Source organism: Drosophila sulfurigaster, chromosome 3 (genome assembly GCF_023558435.1).
Source record: "Drosophila sulfurigaster albostrigata strain 15112-1811.04 chromosome 3, ASM2355843v2, whole genome shotgun sequence".
Lineage (NCBI taxonomy): Eukaryota > Metazoa > Arthropoda > Insecta > Diptera > Drosophilidae > Drosophila > Drosophila sulfurigaster.
Window position 1 is genome coordinate 511,078 of NC_084883.1, and position 18,304 is coordinate 529,381.

General features: G+C 40.4%; 8 protein-coding genes, 1 non-coding gene and 1 pseudogene across 16 annotated transcripts; 7 read left to right on the forward strand and 3 right to left on the reverse strand.

The window, feature by feature from the left end:
- The first annotated feature begins 714 nt into the window (after positions 1-714).
- Trnag-gcc (transfer RNA glycine (anticodon GCC)) lies at positions 715-785 on the forward strand. Its single transcript has one exon. It is a non-coding gene; the product is annotated as a tRNA-Gly (tRNA).
- A 250-nt stretch (positions 786-1,035) lies between these two features.
- Positions 1,036-2,430, forward strand: LOC133844890 (kelch-like protein 40b; the record flags this gene model as incomplete). The annotated part of the gene is made up of 2 exons (XM_062279166.1): positions 1,036-1,785; positions 1,843-2,430. Coding segments are annotated over 2 exons (1,212 nt in total), but the record flags the coding sequence as incomplete, so codon positions are not given.
- A 13-nt stretch (positions 2,431-2,443) lies between these two features.
- LOC133846451 (trafficking protein particle complex subunit 5) lies at positions 2,444-3,419 on the forward strand. Its single transcript, XM_062281445.1, is given in 4 exon segments — positions 2,444-2,659; positions 2,716-2,818; positions 2,821-3,027; positions 3,093-3,419. Coding segments are annotated over 4 exon segments (585 nt in total). The 5' UTR covers positions 2,444-2,483; the 3' UTR covers positions 3,192-3,419.
- Positions 3,245-3,800, reverse strand: LOC133846454 (NADH dehydrogenase [ubiquinone] 1 beta subcomplex subunit 4). Its single transcript, XM_062281447.1, has 2 exons — positions 3,599-3,800; positions 3,245-3,522 (listed from the first exon to the last, which is right to left on the reverse strand). Exons 1-2 carry the CDS (start codon positions 3,725-3,727, stop codon positions 3,310-3,312), a joined length of 342 nt encoding a protein of 113 aa, XP_062137431.1. The 5' UTR covers positions 3,728-3,800; the 3' UTR covers positions 3,245-3,309.
- Positions 3,801-3,877: 77 nt separating this feature from the next.
- LOC133846446 (AF4/FMR2 family member lilli) lies at positions 3,878-7,778 on the forward strand. 3 transcript variants are annotated; one of them, XM_062281433.1, is made up of 4 exons: positions 3,878-4,023; positions 4,949-5,039; positions 5,117-6,935; positions 7,002-7,778. In XM_062281433.1, exons 3-4 carry the CDS (start codon positions 5,126-5,128, stop codon positions 7,535-7,537), a joined length of 2,346 nt encoding a protein of 781 aa, XP_062137417.1. In that variant the 5' UTR covers positions 3,878-4,023; positions 4,949-5,039; positions 5,117-5,125; the 3' UTR covers positions 7,538-7,778. The 3 variants fall into 3 exon arrangements, with proteins under 3 accessions (XP_062137417.1, XP_062137420.1, XP_062137419.1); XM_062281436.1 differs by lacking the exon at positions 3,878-4,023 and adding an exon at positions 4,460-4,582; XM_062281435.1 differs by lacking the exon at positions 3,878-4,023 and adding an exon at positions 4,722-4,893.
- Positions 7,632-8,406, reverse strand: LOC133846455 (protein aveugle). The gene is made up of 2 exons (XM_062281448.1): positions 8,094-8,406; positions 7,632-7,901 (listed from the first exon to the last, which is right to left on the reverse strand). Exons 1-2 carry the CDS (start codon positions 8,244-8,246, stop codon positions 7,734-7,736), a joined length of 321 nt encoding a protein of 106 aa, XP_062137432.1. The 5' UTR covers positions 8,247-8,406; the 3' UTR covers positions 7,632-7,733.
- On the forward strand, positions 7,976-10,555 carry LOC133846447 (26S proteasome non-ATPase regulatory subunit 11). Of its 2 annotated transcripts, none has more exons than XM_062281437.1 (5): positions 7,976-8,078; positions 8,927-9,251; positions 9,312-9,818; positions 9,880-10,092; positions 10,157-10,555. In XM_062281437.1, the coding sequence occupies exons 1-5, from the start codon at positions 8,032-8,034 to the stop codon at positions 10,385-10,387; spliced, it is 1,323 nt and encodes a 440-aa protein (XP_062137421.1). In that variant the 5' UTR covers positions 7,976-8,031; the 3' UTR covers positions 10,388-10,555. The 2 variants fall into 2 exon arrangements, with proteins under 2 accessions (XP_062137421.1, XP_062137422.1); XM_062281438.1 differs by lacking the exon at positions 7,976-8,078 and adding an exon at positions 8,679-8,771.
- Positions 10,238-11,540, reverse strand: LOC133846452 (attacin-A-like; annotated as a pseudogene).
- Positions 11,541-12,337: 797 nt separating this feature from the next.
- Positions 12,338-13,743, forward strand: LOC133846449 (uncharacterized). Of its 2 annotated transcripts, XM_062281443.1 has the most exons (5): positions 12,435-12,795; positions 12,856-12,906; positions 12,964-13,047; positions 13,102-13,561; positions 13,607-13,716. In XM_062281443.1, exons 1-4 carry the CDS (start codon positions 12,439-12,441, stop codon positions 13,540-13,542), a joined length of 933 nt encoding a protein of 310 aa, XP_062137427.1. In that variant the 5' UTR covers positions 12,435-12,438; the 3' UTR covers positions 13,543-13,561; positions 13,607-13,716. The 2 variants fall into 2 exon arrangements, with proteins under 2 accessions (XP_062137428.1, XP_062137427.1); XM_062281444.1 differs by having other exon boundaries at positions 12,338-12,795; positions 13,102-13,743.
- Positions 13,744-14,099: 356 nt separating this feature from the next.
- On the forward strand, positions 14,100-15,962 carry LOC133846448 (uncharacterized). Of its 4 annotated transcripts, none has more exons than XM_062281440.1 (6): positions 14,112-14,725; positions 14,789-14,839; positions 14,895-14,948; positions 15,017-15,100; positions 15,158-15,241; positions 15,350-15,961. In XM_062281440.1, exons 1-6 carry the CDS (start codon positions 14,369-14,371, stop codon positions 15,752-15,754), a joined length of 1,035 nt encoding a protein of 344 aa, XP_062137424.1. In that variant the 5' UTR covers positions 14,112-14,368; the 3' UTR covers positions 15,755-15,961. The 4 variants fall into 4 exon arrangements, with proteins under 4 accessions (XP_062137426.1, XP_062137424.1, XP_062137425.1 ...); XM_062281439.1 differs by having other exon boundaries at positions 14,120-14,725; positions 15,296-15,960; XM_062281442.1 differs by lacking the exon at positions 15,350-15,961 and having other exon boundaries at positions 14,100-14,725; positions 15,162-15,241.
- Positions 15,963-18,304: the final 2,342 nt, after the last annotated feature.

The following is an 18,304-nucleotide window of genomic DNA, read 5'->3' on the forward strand; positions in this document are numbered from 1 at the left end:
AAAAACACAAACAAAAAAATCTTTGAACAAAGAACAAACACTCAACAAAAAGTACAAACTGTTAAATATACATATATAATTTAAAATTACTTTTTATTGTTTAGTTACAAGCTACAATAATTTTAACATCTAAAATGATCCAGAAGCATGCCAACATAAATACATTGAAATCTCAACAAAATCACAACATGCGTAAATACTACATACATTAATTGTATGAATTTTCAAATTTTAACTGTGCATAACCAAAAACAAATTATTAAACATTCTGAATGAACTAGGAAACCAACTAGGCATCAATAACAATAGTAAATCTTATTCGATACATTAAAGAGATTAATAGTTAATAACAGCAATTTGTTGAACACCAAGTAAGTAAATAACATGACATTTTCAACATTTTCAATAAAATTTTTTTTGTTATGAACATAATACATAAAATGGAATTCACCTAAATTGTATATGCATAAGTAGCCGCATATAAAAGATGGCATTAAAAAGTAAATAAAATAAATAATATATTTATTCATATAAATGTATTTGAAAATGTGAACAAGAGAAATACAAACAAATAAAACACAATTTAATAAACAATAACAACGTGTTTCAATCTCTTATTTCAGTCTGGCAACTCCACATATCACAGCATGTATTTATTTCGTTGTCAGCTAACTTTCTATATATTGTAGAAAGATGGCCGCAACATTTTCATAAGCATCGGTGGTTCAGTGGTAGAATGCTCGCCTGCCACGCGGGCGGCCCGGGTTCGATTCCCGGCCGATGCAAACAAATTTTTTTAAAGAGTATTTTATTTATTGTTAGTGTAGTTTTTATGCCACGCAGCATTGCTTTACTACTCAAAGTAAAGACAGTTGCTTAATTATATATTTTGTTTATAAGCTTATTTATGCAAATAATCACTCGCATGGATGAGATAATGAGGAATCTTGAGACCTTGAATCACAATTCCAAAAAAACGTGATCTCACTTGTAGTGTACACTTTATAGAGTAGGTGAATTGTGACGTAGTCTTAACTGATTGAATTGTATCAATATCGTTTTAGTCCGACTACATCATGTAAAGATGAGCAGAAATTCGTAAAATGCCTAGTGTCTAAGTCGGAGGATTTAGAAGTCAATAGCGTTTTAAGACGTAAGCCCGTGGACCTGGCAACAAATCGCTCGTTATTCGAGATTGGACACAATTTTGAAGATGTTCCAAATTGGCTGAGCATCGAGCAGCCTGCGAAAACTCCATTAAAAAACATGTTGCGGTACATGGTGGAGAATCATTTAAGCACAACCGTCCAGATCGAAATAAATAGAATGTATTTTAATTGTCACATTCTTGTGCTGCAATCGTATTCAAAGTTCTTTTTTGACCTGGAGGTGGTTCCGTTGACGGTAACATTGCCCGAGGAAAAGGTATCGCAAAAGGCATTCATGCTCATCTACAAGTGGATGATAAGTGATGAGCCCATCCTGGAGAGAAAGAGTATTCTTGAAGTCTTTGTGGCAGCTACCTACTTGAGAATTGAATCACTATTGCTTCACTGCTGGAAATACTTTAATATTATCGAGTGTTTCAATGAGGACACCGCTTGTATTTTGTACATTGAAGCGAAACGCAATCCGGCATTAGATATTGTGCGTAGTATAATGTTAACTCGAATACGGAAGTTTCTACTTACATTTGTTGCAACTCGAGATTTTTTCGATGTTCCGCTGAACCATGTAGTCTATCTGCTCAGTTCCAATGACATTTGTGTCAATACGGAAATTGAGGTAAGGCTAGATGAATTTTATAATAATTGGTTTGATTTAAACATAGTTATCATACAGATTCTCTTTATTATGGTACGTTGGCTGGGACATGATTGGAAGCAGCGTCAAAAATATGTGAATAGATTAATTCCTTGCATACGATTCGATTTGATGCCGCTCTGGTATCTGCTTTATGTACGTCAAGTGGAAACACACAAATTGATCAAAAAGCTAATTAATATTCCTAAAGTAAATACCACTTTCAACGAGACAATTTCCAAGATAACATCGAAAATGTATGGAGAAAAAACGGATGCTAAGAGCATAAACCAAGTTACAGAGCATCGACAGTGGATACAGGATGAAATGTGTCCTTACTTCCATCATATAGCCTGTCCATATACGCGTAATATAAATTTTATTCAATTTGAGTCGTATTTAACAGCATTACAACGTCAAACTCATAATAGATGGGCAACAGTTGAACTGATTAATTTAAAAAAGCCAAAACAATGTTGTATTATACCGCACGATTTTTAAATTTAAAGTCCATTAAAAATACGTTAAAAAAATTTCTCCATTTGCCATTCACATGATTTAGCTATATATTTTAGGTCTGGCAGTGCCAACAGCTGATTCTGGGTGGCATATTTGTTGTTTGGCAATTGCCAAACAAAGAAATAAGAAAGAAAGAATAATAAGGAAGAAATTAAAGTAAAATGGAAAAGCTAGAAGCTCTTAAAATATCGTCAATGCGTCCGCGGAGCAATATACTCGATCGACCGCTGTCCAAAGGCAAATCTGAGGTATCACAGAGCATTGTAGCGTTACTATTCAGTGAGATTGTTCAATACTCCCAGAGTCGTGTATTCACAGTACCCGAATTGCAAACAAGGTAACAAGATTATGAGAAAGCAAATGCCTGTATATTAATGTTGCTTACATGTGTAGATTACATGAGTTGGGCCAAGATGTGGGCACACGCATCATTGACCTGTATTTTATGCGCGAACGTAGCGCCAAGCGCGAAACAAAGCTGACGCAGATGCTGCTTTTTTTGTGAAGACCACCGTGTGGAAGAATCTGTTTGGCAAGGAGGCCGAGAAGTTAGAGCATGCCAACGACGATGAGCGCACTTACTACATTATTGAAAAGGAGCCGTTGGTCAACACGTTCATAAGTGTGCCGAAAGACAAAAGCTCTCTGAATTGTGCTAACTTCACAGCTGGTATAGTTGAAGCGGTTCTAACTCATTGTGGATTTGTAAGTTCAACGGCCATATTAAGCGTATAAAGTTTATAACTATCATGTTTTCTCTGTTATTGTAGCCTTGTAAGGTAACCGCGCATTGGCACAAGGGTACCACATATATGGTTAAGTTTGAGGACTTTGTCATAGCCCGCGATAAGCAAATGGAGGAAAAATAGCAATATAATCAATCCTACTATATACATACATTAACAAAAATATATTAACTCTATTTTAATTCGTTAAGATATTGCGTTTAATTTTCACACTTTGCAAAAAAAGAAATAATTTGTATACTTAAATAAACTTGAACTGACGATCCTTGTACGCAACCTGTCCCGAACGGTATTTCTCCTCGCGTGCATCTCGCTCGCTCTTTAGCGCCCAAGCGTAGACAGCGATGGGCAGCACGACGGCAAAAAGACCCATGCGGAAAGAGTGGCCAGTGGGTCGGAAATGCTCATAGTTGGACACTCGCATAGCCTGGAAGCGCGCTAAGCCCGCATCGAACTGGGAACGCATAGAGGATAAACATTTGACAATAAGTAATGATGACATAACCAACTTATTCTTTTGTTTTACGTACCACAGTGCCGCCTTCACCGGTGGCATGGCGAAAGGGATTCGAGCTCTGCTTTAGGTATTCGTTGCGCAGCTTAAGTGTGTGCTCATGCTTGCGCTTGATGAACGCCTCCTCTTCTTTGGTTAAAACCATATTTTTGATTTTGCTGCGAAATTCCCACTTTCGAGTTCTCAAGCAACAAAAGCAAAACGCTGAAACAGCTGACAGCAAACAGCATGAAGCAGTATCAGTTTGCAAGTCACAGCGACACGTGCCCACATTGCGAGTGCAGAGAGTGGCAGGGTAACTCTGGCAAAAAGCGCTTATGAAATTTCGCAGCTGGCAATGCCGTTTATTTGTCGTTTCAAATGTTTAGCAGTTTACCAAACGAAAGCATATGAAGTTTAAACTGTTTATTTAAAATTGAGGTGAAAATATTTGTAATTATGGTAAGTGTATAAAGTGAAATTTGTGTTAGCAATGCTCTATATTATCTTAAGTTATTTGTTATTTGGTTAATTGCACAAGGATACGGCTGTTTTCGGTAAAGTCTGCTGCTTCGTTACATCTCCCACACAAACAACGTTATGCGCAAGCTCATAACCTTCGATGCTCTCACAATACCCGACCATATACATATTAACAATATCCTCTCTGTCTCTCGCTCGCTTACTCCCCCGGGAAAGGAGTTGTGCTCACTGCGCATGTCCTGTAAAGTGTTATGCGCAGATCTCGTGTCAATGTCCTGTCTGGAAACTCGTTTAATTTGATTTCAACTGCCCCTATCTCAAAGGGTTTTTTTTTTTTTGCTTACGCTTAACATAATGTGCCCTGCCATTTAAAGTCAGGTATACTAATTTGTGGTAACAAATCAATACTTTAAGTCAGACCATTTTTAATCAGACACTGCGCAAGACAAACTTCGTCCTCGTCATCTCACATTTAACACTTGTACTGCTCAATAATGAGAGCGAGATGCAGTAAGTGCAAGACATTCAGAAATAAATAGTAAGTGCATAAGAGAGAGCGAGGGCAATAGTGTCAGCGAGAAAGCTGAGCAACCTAGCGCGCATGTCCTGCGTAGTTGGGCGGTTTTTGTTGTTGCTTATGACTCGTTACTCGTTTTTGTTGTTTTTGTTTGTAGAGTGCACTTGGCTTAGCTCGTGTTCGTTTTAGGGTGTGGGGTGTGGACTAGAGGAGCAAGGGATTGGGTGGTTGTTGGGCACGCGACACGCTTACCTGCTTTAGGGGTTGTTGTTGCCGCGGAGTTGCGCATTGTTCGCTTTGCTTGCCCCGTCGTCTTTCACTTGCCGACTGTCGTACGTACCGTAAAGTTCTCAGTTGTTGTTATTGTTGCGTTGTTTGCCGTTACAGGATTTGTGGTGCCTCAAATGGTTTAATTGCAAACGCAACGTGCTCGTTTATTGATTTTTAAGACTCGACTCGCGACTTCAACATTGATTCGGTAAGTTGTATTTACATATATATGTATATATTTGCAAATATTTTTACTTGCTATTTATTGGTAAATTATTTCCATAGTTTCCCAGCATGAGTGTAAAGTCGAGCGCAAGGATTAAGAAACGGCGCTCTGCCGAGGCGGCTGCAGCAACTGCGTCAACTGTCACAGCCTCGGGCTCCTTTGCCGCCATCGGCAGTCAGCAGCGCCTTGGACTTACCGCAGGCGGAAGCAGCAACAATAGCAACACAAGTTTGGGCAGCGGCAACAATAATGCAACATCAAATGGCAACCAACAACAGCAGATCAACAAGAAGCACAATTTTGTGGGACGCAATCCCAACTTTGACACGGACGAGACCAAGTTACTCATACAACTCTGGGGCGATCCAAAATTGCAACGCACACTGATAACTACACACAAGAAGCATGCGGTCATCTGTCAACTGGCAGCCAAGATGCAGGAGTATGGCTATCATCGTTCGCCCGAAGAGATTACTACACGCATCAAGAATCTCAAATGTTTCTACAATCGCCTCAAGAAGGACAAGGAATGCGGATTGACGGGCGAAACAGAACCAAGTTGGAAGCATTTTGCTGAAATGGATGCCATCATGACGCGACCCATATTTAGTGTGCGCCCAAACGAGGTGCCGGCGCCATCTCTAAAATATCAGCTGGAGCAGGCACTCGAGGAGCATGCGGAGCGGCGCAAGCGGAGACAAGAAAATGGTGAAGAGATGACGGACAGTGACAATGAGGAGGATGACATGTTGCTTTCATCGCTGGTGCCTAATGGCAAAAACAAACGGGATGCACCAGTCAATGAGGGCAATGCTGATGTGCAGCTGGATATGGATGCCAGCGAGGATACGTTTGTTGTGCATGCCGGCGACAAAAGAGCGGCCGCCAAGCGACGTAAACTTTCCTCAGAGCCCGAGCTCGATGTGGATGAAACGGCAGCAAAGGAGGCGCCACGCATTAAGACTGAACAGCAGGAGCCAGCCACAGAGTCAACTGCAACTGCAACAGCAGCAACACCAAGTACAGCAACTGTTGCTGCACCAACAGCAGCAGCAACTGAGGTGGAAGAGGACGATGACTGCATGCTGTTGCCATTGCCCAAAGAGGAGCCCATCGATGTGGATGCCGTGGACGAGGCAAACGAATTACCACCAAACCATGCTACAACTGCAGCAGCGCCTGCCACACGCGGTGTGATGCCGACGTTGGCGGACATGCTCCAGCTGCCTAAAGCCACCAATCTGCTGCCGTTCAGTGGCGCCAATGTTATCATACCGGCCAATAGCATCAGCAATAGCATTGCCCAGCTCAACAGTACAGTATCCACCAGCAATAGCAAGCTAACCGCTGGGAAGATCTCGCTGGTGCCCACCAATTTCCTTATGCAACCCAAACCCACGAGCAATGCTACAGCGACCAGCAAGGGTGTCTCTGTCGGCACAGCTTCTGGCACACAGCTGCAATTGCTTCAGAGTGCCATCAATCAGGGTGCACGCTTGATGATTAGCGGCGCAGCGCCAACGCCAGTCCAGGCGTCGGCCAACACGGGTCTAGTGACGGGACCCGGTGGCGTTAAGTTCGTGCTGGTGAATGCGGAGCAGGCAGCCGCCAAAGTGGCCGCCACAGTCAAAACGAGTGCCGGAACAGTGGCCACAGCAACATCCTTGCCACAGCAACAGCAGCAGCAGCCACAGCAGCAGACTAAGCTGCTGCAGCCAAGTGAATATAATCAGCAACTTGTTCAACAACAACAGCAGCAGCAGGCAGTACAGCAGACGCCTGCACAGCCGCAGCAGCAACAGCAAGAGAAGAAGGAGGAGAAGCGTCGCGCACAGGAAAAGGCGCGAGAGGAGCAACTGTCAAAGCGTCACATGACAAGTGAGTCACTTATGAATGCACAAAGTCAAACAGTTGATAATTCTTCTGCCTTGTCTCCTGCCACAGCAATGCGTATCATGTTGCGTCAGCTGCTCAATGCCCAGAACGAAGCCAATGAGATACAGCACAATCGTCTCTCGCTGGAACGTGAACGTCTCGATTGGGAAAAGTCAATGGGTGAACGGATCATCACCTTGCTGCCGAGCTTGTTGCAACCAGCTGCTGCCGCAGCATCGGTAGCAGCTGCAAACGCTGTGCAACCGACTGCCACACATCAGTCGCAGCAGTTCATTGTATCGGGCACAGCAGCTGGAACGGCAGGACAACGTTTGCAGCCGCCCAAGTTGCTGTTTACCACCGCGTTGCCCATGACCAATGGCACAGTGTCCATGCCACATATACTGACGCCAAGCAGTGCGCTGGCCACATCGCTGCCCAAAGTAATCGCAGCTCCCGTTCCATCCTCATCATCATCGTCAGTAGCAGGCAGTACATCTGCAGGAGGAACTGGTGGTGGTAGCATTATAGCGAAGCCAGTGGAGATTTGCACTCAAATTAATGATATTCAACTAATAACGCCCAAGCTAGAGAAGGAGGGCTAAAAACGGTCAATGTCCTAGAATTTAGATCTAAGCTTAGCATCGTTCACAGTGATCTATTTCTCCTTTAAACAGATAATACTCGAATAAACTATACTACAACAAATGTGTTTATTCCTAACGCGCGAATTCGATTAACAATTATTTAAGATCTATAGTTATAATTATTTAAGTTCTAGCTTGCATATCATACATGTGCTTAATGGACATTGATACGTTCCATGTCGCGGATCTCCATAATATCCGTTTTCAATCGCTGCTTGACTATCTCACGCCAAATCGCCTCACGATCCTGATTGTTAACGATGCCCATGCGTTGCAGCGATGAATCCGTAATGCGGAGTAGCGCTCGTCCCGTAATAATATGCTGGTGAATAGAAAGAAATAATATATTTATCAGTAGGCCATGTGAAATACATTGACCAAAATTTAAAAAAAAAAAGTTTGTTTAAATTATCAGAGAAACGCAAAGGATTCAAGTCAAATACATATTTAAAATGACCGCATCATATATGAGATATAGCAAGGAGGAGCAGCCTCACAGGTGAGTCTAACTTACTGTGGCAAAGAGATTTTCGTATTTGTTATATTCGCCACAATGACGTCGATACCACTTGAGCACATCACTCACAGTCCATTGATAGACAGCTTTGGGTCGCGTTGTTTTGGCTCGCGCCTTGTTCTGTGTCGTGTTGCTTGTTTCTTCACCCATATTTGAATATTACTCGGATTACCAATTAACTAGATCACTGGTATATCCAGAATCTTACTTTTTGTATTATTCTATGGGCACTTTCCTTCACCTCTTTCCACTCTTAAAACAGTTGCTATATTTTCTCCAATCTCTATTAACAAAAGTTTTAATGTAATCCAAATACATTAGAGATGTGCATTTACTGGATTTTAATACACACTGTTGTATTGAGTAATTTTCGATAGGCATCATTACATAAATATCTTTAGTTTAAATATATATAATCGTTTTTTATTTTTTTTTTGCATTACAACTATTCTCGAGCAGTAAAATAACCTTTTATTTATGAAAACAAGACGGCATTTCAAAAAATCGCAACTTTCGAAAATTACAATTATGTGTAACTTTTATTGTAAACGTGGTTGATTTGGTATATTTTTCTGGTATTAAAAAGCATATTATGTGAATCAAATTGCGGTCACCCAGATCGTGACTGGCGCTTAATAACAACGACGACTGAGAAATAATCATCATAATATAAAAGTTGAGAAAAACACGCAAATACTCAATACATACATAGTAGCGCAATTGCAAACGATTAATTGAACTTATAACTTTGTAGTGTACTAGCAAATACACATTGATTAATAAGATTTGCCAGCTCGTTATCAATTTTCATTTTCCATTCGACGCCGCAGCAGTAGCAAAATGGCCGGAGCAACACTCTTCGAACGTGCCCAAGCTTTGTCCAGCGTGAATCGCGAGGAGGGCATTTCACTGCTGAATAAAATTGTCCGCGAACAGGAAGTCGCCGAAAACGATGAGGAGCTGATACGCATCAAGGAGCAGGGCATTATGCAGCTGGGTGAGCTCTACAAACAGGAGGGCAAGGCCAAAGAATTGGCAGATTTGATCAAGGTGACTCGACCGTTTTTGAGTTTGATCAGCAAGGCAAAGGCCGCCAAATTAGTGCGCTCGCTCGTCGACATGTTCCTCGATATGGATGCTGGCACGGGCATTGAGGTATGTGAGCACGCTCAATTATTCCCTTTTTTTTCTTAAGTTTTTTTTTTCTTGTTGCAGGTGCAACTTTGCAAAGACTGTATAGAGTGGGCCAAGCAGGAGAAGCGCACATTTTTGCGTCAATCGCTGGAAGCACGTCTCATTGCCTTATATTTCGATACGGCTCTCTACACGGAGGCTCTGGCATTGGGCTCGCAGTTGCTGCGTGAACTGAAGAAGTTGGACGATAAGAATCTGCTTGTCGAGGTCCAGCTGCTGGAGAGCAAAACATACCATGCACTGAGTAACTTGCCCAAGGCACGCGCTGCTTTGACATCGGCACGCACCACGGCAAATGCCATCTACTGTCCACCCAAAGTTCAGGGTGCCCTCGATCTCCAATCGGGCATCCTGCATGCGGCCGATGAACGTGATTTTAAGACGGCGTTTTCCTATTTCTATGAAGCATTTGAGGGTTTTGATAGCGTTGACAGTGTCAAAGCGCTAACAGCTCTCAAGTATATGTTGCTGTGCAAGATTATGCTCGGCCAGTCCGATGATGTGAATCAAATCGTTAGTGGCAAATTGGTAAATAATTATTGGATTTGTTAATCATTTAGTTACTGTATACTTATGCTATTTCTGATAGGCCATAACATATTCCGGCCGTGATGTAGACGCCATGAAAGCTGTGGCGGAGGCATCACACAAACGTTCGCTAGCTGATTTCCAGCAGGGCTTAAAGGATTACAAGAAAGAGCTCGCTGAGGATGTGATTGTGCAGGCACATCTGGGCACACTTTACGACACCATGCTGGAGCAGAATCTTTGCCGCATTATCGAGCCATACTCACGCGTTCAGGTTCGTCTAAATAAAATATTTATATTCCTTTCAAGCATTTATTTTGACATTCATGATATTGAAGGTTTCACATGTGGCGGAGAGCATTCATTTGCCTATGCCACAGGTTGAGAAGAAGCTATCACAAATGATTTTGGATAAGAAGTTTAGTGGAATTTTGGATCAAGGCGAAGGTGTGCTTATTGTCTTCGAGGAGACGCCTGTGGATAAGACATATGAGCGTGTGCTGGAGACCATACAAAGCATGGGCAAGGTGGTAGATACACTTTATCAAAAGGCCAAAAAACTATCATAAGTGCACAGATCAAATGCACTACTCTCCTCCCTAATCCGACAGAAGAAAACACCCCAAAGCGTCCACTTCAAATAACATCTGCGAAATTGGAAGATAAATATACATTTTTGGGTTTCCTCTGGTATTTTGAAATGAGTTTCCACAAGAACCAACAAAAAAAATCAGAAATCATACACACATCCACATCTTTTCTGCAAGAACTGGCCGATTTATTAACAGCTGATAAAATAAACAATTATTTGTTGGTCAATAGCAACTACAATAATGTGTAAACCATAATAGATTATTTCTAAGCATAATTACTCAAAATATAACTGCGAGTGCGATATGATAAGCAAAATTAACCAATTAATGATAATAAAAAACATCAGGAAAAAACGGACACGATCAGAAATGTACTGGGAAGAGAGATCAATACAATTCAATTGATATTTGGCTAATTTTATTCAACAATAATAAATAGTTGTAAGTTTTGTATTTAATCGTTGTTAATGAAAAAATAATGTATTCAACCACAGTAATGCGTCAGTCCCAAACCGCCTCTAAAGTTCGATTGGCCACTGAGTGAGCCGCTAAACCACTTGGATGCATTGCCGGTCAAATCCACGCGAGTGTTACGATTCTGCGAGGACCACAGATTGCTGGCCCAGACCAGGAATATTCGAGTGTGTCAGACTGGCGCCATGGCCGTTGATATGCGAATAGTCCAATCCAGCACCTTTGCGTTGGAACTCCAAGCCATTGGCGAGCTTATTCTGCGAGGCAAACACCTTGGCATCCAAATAGAGTTCACCATTGTTGTTGTGTGTTGCCCGCAGCAAAGACTTGTCCAATAACATTATGATCGGGAGTTCCAATGGTTTTGGTCAATGCCAACCTAGCGTCAGCGCCACCAGTAGGATTCGATGTTAGTGAACCGCCCGGCACCTGACGACGGAAACGAAGTCGACGAGTTGGCTGAGTGGCTTGAAATGTTTGAAACTGCTGTGGCATCGCTGCTACACATGCACTGATGGCCATAACGACCAGAGTGAGAATGCTGCGTTGCATATGTATGTAGTTGCTAATAATGTTGCCAAGAAGACTGTTGACTCTGGATTGATGAAAGCTTGTTCCTACAACAGGTGCTTATATACACCAAGCAGTTTGGGAAGCACCTGACTTCCCTTGGTGTGAATCATTCTACCTGACATCTTAATTTTTTTGCCCTATCAGTAGCTTCTAAAAGTGAGATCAAATAATGTAATGCCTAATTATATTGCTTTGACGGGGATTCCTTATATACATATATGTACATATGTAAATGCGAAAATGTTTCTCATGGCTGAGATTCCTTAAGAAGTAATCATTTCTAGCTGATGTAAGCTTATACATGCATACATATATAGGATGTTTTTGTATTTAGTTTAAAGCAAATTATTATGTAGTTTATGAATAGTATGAAAAAAGAAATGTGCAAGATGCAGCTCCGGCTCCCCTTTTTCCATTCTTTTTGAATTTGAGTTTATTGCCAGAATTTCAAACACTTACTAGCGCCACCTTCAGGTGGAGATTCATTTTGGTTGACAATGCTTACATTTTCATGGTGAATGGCATTTTTAGTCGATAATACTATCGAAACTGATACAATTTTAACAAATAAATGCGAAGATAAATATTTTTTATTTTTGTGTTGATAATGTTTTTTCTGATCTTCAATGAGAGTAATGTGTTATACAGGAATTGTTGACACGCATTTTATTTTTTGCCATTTTACTTTTTCCACTAACTAGGCGGCGAAACCGCCGGATTTCGTTTAGTCGTTCCATGCACAACGTCTACTAAGAGTAGTTATCGATAAATGCTTTCTCTTATTTTGCTTTTATTCCATTTGTTGCAAGTCGAATGTGACCGAAATGTCAAAAAAAGTGTAAAGCATACGATGCTAGCCAAGCGATCATATATAAACAATTCAAAGAGAACTAAAAAAGCAAGGCGAAAGCACGAATGTAGTCGAGAGTCAACAAAAAACGAATACAAAATCTACAAAGCCGCAGTTCAGAGCAACTGCCATGGCAAACGAAGAGGCAGCGTGCGAAAGGTCGACGGTAAACATAGTATTTCGATTTACTGACGAGCGTCATCTTAAGTTCGTGGAGGCCTTTAGTTGCGAACCCTGTTTGTGGAACCGGCATCCGTACTTGTGGGGAGCTCGTGTTGCTGCCTGCAAGCGGATTCAAAATGTTATGAACGAGACATTGCTACGCAATGAAACTCCAATTAGTTTGCAGGGTATTAAGATGAAGATCAAGAACATACGTTCTGTGTATCATCAGGAGCTAAAGAAGATGAGAATAAACCCTTTTTATTATCCCAAAAGTTGTTGGTTTGAGCCATTGCACAAAATCTTAGCACCATTTCTGGATAAGGTAAGGCATTTCCTTTTATCTTAATATAACTTTATTATCCAGTTTTATTCTACCACGTAGAGAGCTGATGGTGATGTGCCCTTGGATTCTCCCGTCCCTATTCATAATGAGGTAGAATAATTCCACAAAAATTACTGATATTATAATGGAATTTATTTTTTCCAATAGAAAACTGATGATAATCAACACTTGATTTCCGCCATACCCCTAAAACGACTTCAGGTTGAGGAACCAGAAGCAATTGGGGAAGAGGTAAAATAATTTCCTCATAGTGAATATATACTGACATGTTATTCTTTTATATAGAAAGATGATGATGAACGGGAGTTTAGTTCCCCCATAACACTAAAACGACTTCAGGTTAAAGTTCCTCGCTTAAAGTCAATCAGGTTTATGCCGAATAAAGACGAGGAAAGCACTGAAATCAAGATCGAACTTAATGCTGATCCATTGGAGTTTGCCTCATTTAGTTCTGGTCAACCACTACGTATGATGACACCTCCATTACGAAGTCCTCCAAGCCCACCTCAAATTGTGAATGTCTCCCCGCTGCAATCAGAGCAAAGAGAGCCTTTGCAGATTGAGGGTAAGGATGAGTTTACGTTTTTCGGAATGAGTGTTGCCGCCCAATTACGCAGAATGCCTCTATCGAATGCAATGATCATGCAATCAAAGATTCAGTATATGATATCAATAGAACGTCGTAAGCTCGACGGCGATGCGATTGAAGAAAACTTTTTATTTTAAAAGAGTAACTCAACTAAATATTTAATTCTTAATATAAAAATCCATAATTTTATATATGCAACACACAATCATATGTTTGTAAAAAAGGAAAGCAAAAATAAAACTTTAAAAAGCAAAATAAATCGAAGCAGAGTCGAAACGTAAGCGGAGAGATGAGCCATGAAGGCGCACTTCGCGTCACGTTACATTTGCCCTTATGAAACATAAGCAGAATTGTTGTTTGACTACATTTTCATTTTTCATCCGCTTCTAATTTATGGTCAACAGTCCAGTTTTAACAAAAACAGCAGCTCTTATAAGTGTTGTAATGCTGGTCATCAACATAAAATTCAATTTTGTATTTTAGTTCTAAATTCGAGTGCAGATATAGCGTTAGAATTAGCTCCTCCACAAATAGTGTATTTGTTTGTGCGCCATCTCTGATGGAAATTCGTTTGCGTTGTCAATGTTTACATTTTCGTTGTGAATGGCAATAAAGTAGATAATACCATCGAAACTGAGAATTATCGAACTTAATTTTGATACCAGATATTATACTAACAATTATTATTTATAAAATTAAATATTGTCTAAAAAAAATATGTAAATATATCGGTATTGCCGTTGCACTCAATTTATATATCGGTTTGAAAAAGTAAAACATCAGCTGAGAGTAGTTATCGATAAATGCTTTCTCTTGTTTGGTTTTGTTTTCATTTGATGCAAAGTGTATACTACCGCTAGCCAGAAAAGCGAAGCAAATACACGACCAAAACCGAGCAAACTTTATTGTGAATGGTTTGTTAGCAGCTTGTATCGTATATCCTCTGCGTCACCAAGAACAGTCATGACAAGCGAAGAGGGAACCAGCGGTAGACCGATGGAACGGTTTCGGTTTACTGACGAACGTCACCTTATGCTCGTGGAGGCTTTCAGTCGCGAACCTTATTTGTGGAGCCGCGGCTCTAGCCGCTATGTTTGGGGTGCTCGCAGTGCTGCCTGCAAGCGAATTCAAAATATTATGAACGGCACATTGCAACGTAATGAGACTCCTGTTAGTTTAGAGGGTGTTAAGATGAAGATCGGGAACTTGCGTACTGTATATCGTCGGGAGCTGAGGAAGATTAAAGAGAATCCTTCTTATTATCCCAACAGTTGTTGGTTTGAGCCATTGAACAAAATCTTAGCCCCTTTACTTGATAAGGTGAGATATTTCCTTCAATATGAAAATACCTTTATAAATTATTGTTATTTATATTCTATATAGAATCCTGATGATGACGAAGTGATGGTTTCCGCAAATCCATTTCAGGAAGAGGTACAACCATTCCCTCAACCTTAAAGATATGTATAATAATATGGTTTTTTTTTAGAAAGCTGATGAGCACCAGCAGCTGATTTCTCCCATACCACTAAAACGACTTCAGGTGAAGTACCACAAGCTTATATTTTTTTTTTTCTAAAAAAAAACTGAAATAGTAATTTTTCCACTTAGAGAGCTGATGATAACGTTCAGTTGATTTACCAGCCATCCCAAAAACAGACTAAAGCTGAAGTTTCAGAAACATTTATGGAAGAGGTATAATAATTCCCTAAATATGAAAATAACTGAAATAACATTTGTGTGTCTATAAAGACAGATGATGATGACGTTCAGTTGATTTCACCTGTAGGGCCAACACAATTTATGGTTGAAATACCGGCAGCATATGTAGAAGAGGTAGAGTAAACCCTTCAAAAATAAATAACTCTAACATTTTATTGTTCTATTTAGAATGGTGATGGCAATGAAGAGTTAATTTCTCCCAAATCCCAAAAACGACTTCAGGTTAAAGTACCCCGATTAAAGTGTATTAGGGTGATGCCGAGCGAAGTCGAGGAAAGTACTGAAATCAAGATCGAGCATGATGCTGAAGCTGATCAACTAGAGCCTTCTACTTCAACTTCTCCACAACTGTCTGTGATAACGTCTCCGCCACGATCTCCTTCATCAAACCTACCTAAAATTGTGAACGCCTCTTCGCTACAAACAGCTTTGCGAAACAGAGATGAGGATGAGTTTACGTTTTTCGGAATGAGTGTTGCGGCCCAATTGCGCAAAATGCCTCTATCGAGTGCAATGATCATGCAATCAAAAATTCAGCATATGATATCAATGGAACGACGGAAGATCAATGGCGATACAAGCGAAGTGAATTTATTTTTTCAAACGGAATTACAAGGTATATTTTAAATTGTAAATTGTCATAAGATTCCTAATATGTTATTACTTTTCAATGTTTAAGCAAGTAGCCTTCTGGAAATTCGGTGTGAAATTAGGTTATTATGACAATAATAGGTATTAATGTATCTTGAAATAGTTTGTTGTAAGTCGGTACCCCTAGTTCAAAAATTGATCAAAACTAACCGAACCAATTAAAAACAAGTAAGAAAGTTACAGTCGAGTGTGCTCGACTGTGAGATACCCGCTACCCATTTTTAATAAGGGCCAAATATTGCGGTATTATTTTCAAAATATACCGAAAATACTAAAAAAAATACTAAAAATATACCAAATGGTATGTTTGGTATTTCGATACAGGACACCATTCAAAACATACCACAGACGGCACAATGTACCAGATTGTCGGCCAAAGCAACTAAAAGCCCTAGTAAGTAGGCGTTTTTGCCCATACAAAAGTATTTCTTTAATAACATCCACAATTTTTATCTGATCGCAACCAAATTTTCAGAAATCATAACTACTATAGTAATTATAGTATATACCAAAATTCGCAACTCTAGCTTTAATTGCGCTTGTTATTCGATTTTTTATATGCGAGGGCGGAAGTGGGCGTGGCAAAAATTTGAAACAAACTTGATTTGCGTGCAAACATAACAAATGCTGTCGAAAAAAATTATAGCTCTATCTCTTATAGTCTCTGAGATCTAGGTGTTCATACGGACAGACGGACATGGCTATATCGTCTCGGCTGTTGACGCTGATCAAGAATATATATACTTTATAGTGGCGGAGATGCCTCCTTCTACCTGTTACATACATTTCCTGTCGGCACAAAGTTATAATACCCTTCTACCCTATGGGTAGCGGGTATAATAATAAATTATCACTTTTATACATATATGTTTTTTTTTTAAATATGTACTATATTTAGCATCAGTCGGAAGGATCAATCCTTTTGCTAATATTTGTAAATTTTTTTCTTTGCAGCAGTCTCTTACTGTATTACTTAAGAAATGTTTTATTTAAGAGATAATCATAGTATAATTTTGTATGTATATATGTGTGTGAGTCTAAGCAAAGGAAAGCAAATAGCAAAAAGCAAATGAATATAATCATTAAACATAAGGAAACTTTACCATATAACACTGCTTTGCGTGGTGAAAGCTAAGAGAATTGCTAAAAAAAGAGAGTAATCAAGTAACCAAAGAGATTAATCGCATGTTTAAGAGGTGCGGGAAGACAAATATGTATGTGTATTTCGGCTGTGGCAATTCGATTGCTTGCAGTATGCGTTCACTCTTCGCACTACGTTGCAATTGGTCTTAAATTATGGCATATTTTTACAAGAACATGCACATTTTATTGCTGTAAATACGGCTAGCGCCCTTTACAACAACAACAGCGACGTTGTGTTACATGCATGAATTTATTCACACAAGTGTATCTATGTACGAATGTATGTTTACGTGTACAAGCGTAGAAATCGTCGTCAAATTCTCGAGTCAGCAAGAGAAACTGCGAAAACCGGACGAAAGCAACGGCGACAACGAACTGCTGAATGCTTTGCGTTGTTGTTATTGCTGTTTGTTGTTTTCATTTGTGTTGTTTTTATGAGCAGCTCATGCTTATCGTCTCTCTGGACGGCACCGAGTTTTGCACCAACGAAATACTCTACAATACGCCAGATAAGTTCAACAAGTTAATTTGTTGCTTCGCTCAAAAACATTCTTGTGCTTATGGACTGCGATCTGTTGATAACACTCTCACACGTTCTCTCTCTGTCTCTGGTTCATCAGTCACATTGAGTGTAACTGCCCATCAGTAAGACTTAATAAGTTTTATTGATAAGGTATTTGTTCGTATAAATCCAAATACGCATAAATTCCTACAAACATATTTATATGTATGTATAGCCATAAGTTAAGAGCATTCTGTTCATATTCATCACTACATTTTGATTTCCCTGCGTGACGTGCTCTACCTATCGACAAAAGCACGAAGCGATCAGCAGAGTCACGTCACGCTTATGCAAATTCCTTAAATCAACTCAAATCAATCCGTCAAGATGGCAGCCCTGTTCGCAATGTCACACAACCTTTGCACCCCCGCCCCGAACAATGCATCGACATCGCTCAGAGCTTCACTTTCGCACTTGGCCAACGAAATTGGGTCACATGACATCGAGGCGAGTGCATGGCCCAGAATCATCGAGTAGGCGACACAGGAGTTCAGGCTGCAGTTTGAGAGTTTGGGGCTTTGGGTGCGTTGGGAGTTCAAGGCGCAATCGGAGTTGGAGTTGGAGTCAGAGTCGGAGTTGCAGGCTGTGTTTTCTGTTGTTATTTCAAATGGCGCTGCGGCATCGCCAGGCCACAGAGTCAGACGACGGCCACACAACAATAGGCGCTGCAAATGGGAAGCCAAATGTGTTCAAGATACTGAACTTGGCCTTTGAAAGCCTCTGCGGACCTCTCTCTCTCTCTCTCTCTCTCGTGTGGGCCCAATCGACCGGTGCTTGTTCGCCCATCCATCTGTTTATCTGTCCGTCTTTCTGTTTGCCTG

What these genes read in the sequence shown, in the direction of transcription:
- LOC133846454 (XM_062281447.1), bottom strand. Translation starts at nt 3,727, where the DNA reads ATGGTTTTAACCAAAGAAGAGGAGGCGTTCATCAAGCGCAAGCATGAG. An exon ending in CCGGTGAAGGCGGCACTGTG is followed by an intron (nt 3,523 to 3,598) that starts GTACGTAAAACA and finishes ATGCGTTCCCAG; the next exon opens with TTCGATGCGGGCTTAGCGCG.
- LOC133846446 (XM_062281433.1), top strand. Translation starts at nt 5,126, where the DNA reads ATGAGTGTAAAGTCGAGCGCAAGGATTAAGAAACGGCGCTCTGCCGAG. An exon ending in GTCAAAGCGTCACATGACAA is followed by an intron (nt 6,936 to 7,001) that starts GTGAGTCACTTA and finishes CTCCTGCCACAG; the next exon opens with CAATGCGTATCATGTTGCGT.
- LOC133846447 (XM_062281437.1), top strand. Translation starts at nt 8,032, where the DNA reads ATGACCGCATCATATATGAGATATAGCAAGGAGGAGCAGCCTCACAG. An exon ending in AAGGAGGAGCAGCCTCACAG is followed by an intron (nt 8,079 to 8,926) that starts GTGAGTCTAACT and finishes TCGACGCCGCAG; the next exon opens with CAGTAGCAAAATGGCCGGAG. An exon ending in AGCCATACTCACGCGTTCAG is followed by an intron (nt 10,093 to 10,156) that starts GTTCGTCTAAAT and finishes ATGATATTGAAG; the next exon opens with GTTTCACATGTGGCGGAGAG.
- LOC133846455 (XM_062281448.1), bottom strand. Translation starts at nt 8,246, where the DNA reads ATGGGTGAAGAAACAAGCAACACGACACAGAACAAGGCGCGAGCCAAA. An exon ending in ACGAAAATCTCTTTGCCACA is followed by an intron (nt 7,902 to 8,093) that starts GTAAGTTAGACT and finishes TCTATTCACCAG; the next exon opens with CATATTATTACGGGACGAGC.
- LOC133846449 (XM_062281444.1), top strand. Translation starts at nt 12,439, where the DNA reads ATGGCAAACGAAGAGGCAGCGTGCGAAAGGTCGACGGTAAACATAGTA. An exon ending in CCGTCCCTATTCATAATGAG is followed by an intron (nt 12,907 to 12,963) that starts GTAGAATAATTC and finishes TTTTTCCAATAG; the next exon opens with AAAACTGATGATAATCAACA. An exon ending in CAGAAGCAATTGGGGAAGAG is followed by an intron (nt 13,048 to 13,101) that starts GTAAAATAATTT and finishes TCTTTTATATAG; the next exon opens with AAAGATGATGATGAACGGGA.
- LOC133846448 (XM_062281439.1), top strand. Translation starts at nt 14,369, where the DNA reads ATGACAAGCGAAGAGGGAACCAGCGGTAGACCGATGGAACGGTTTCGG. An exon ending in TACCACTAAAACGACTTCAG is followed by an intron (nt 14,949 to 15,016) that starts GTGAAGTACCAC and finishes TTTTCCACTTAG; the next exon opens with AGAGCTGATGATAACGTTCA. An exon ending in CAGAAACATTTATGGAAGAG is followed by an intron (nt 15,101 to 15,157) that starts GTATAATAATTC and finishes GTGTCTATAAAG; the next exon opens with ACAGATGATGATGACGTTCA.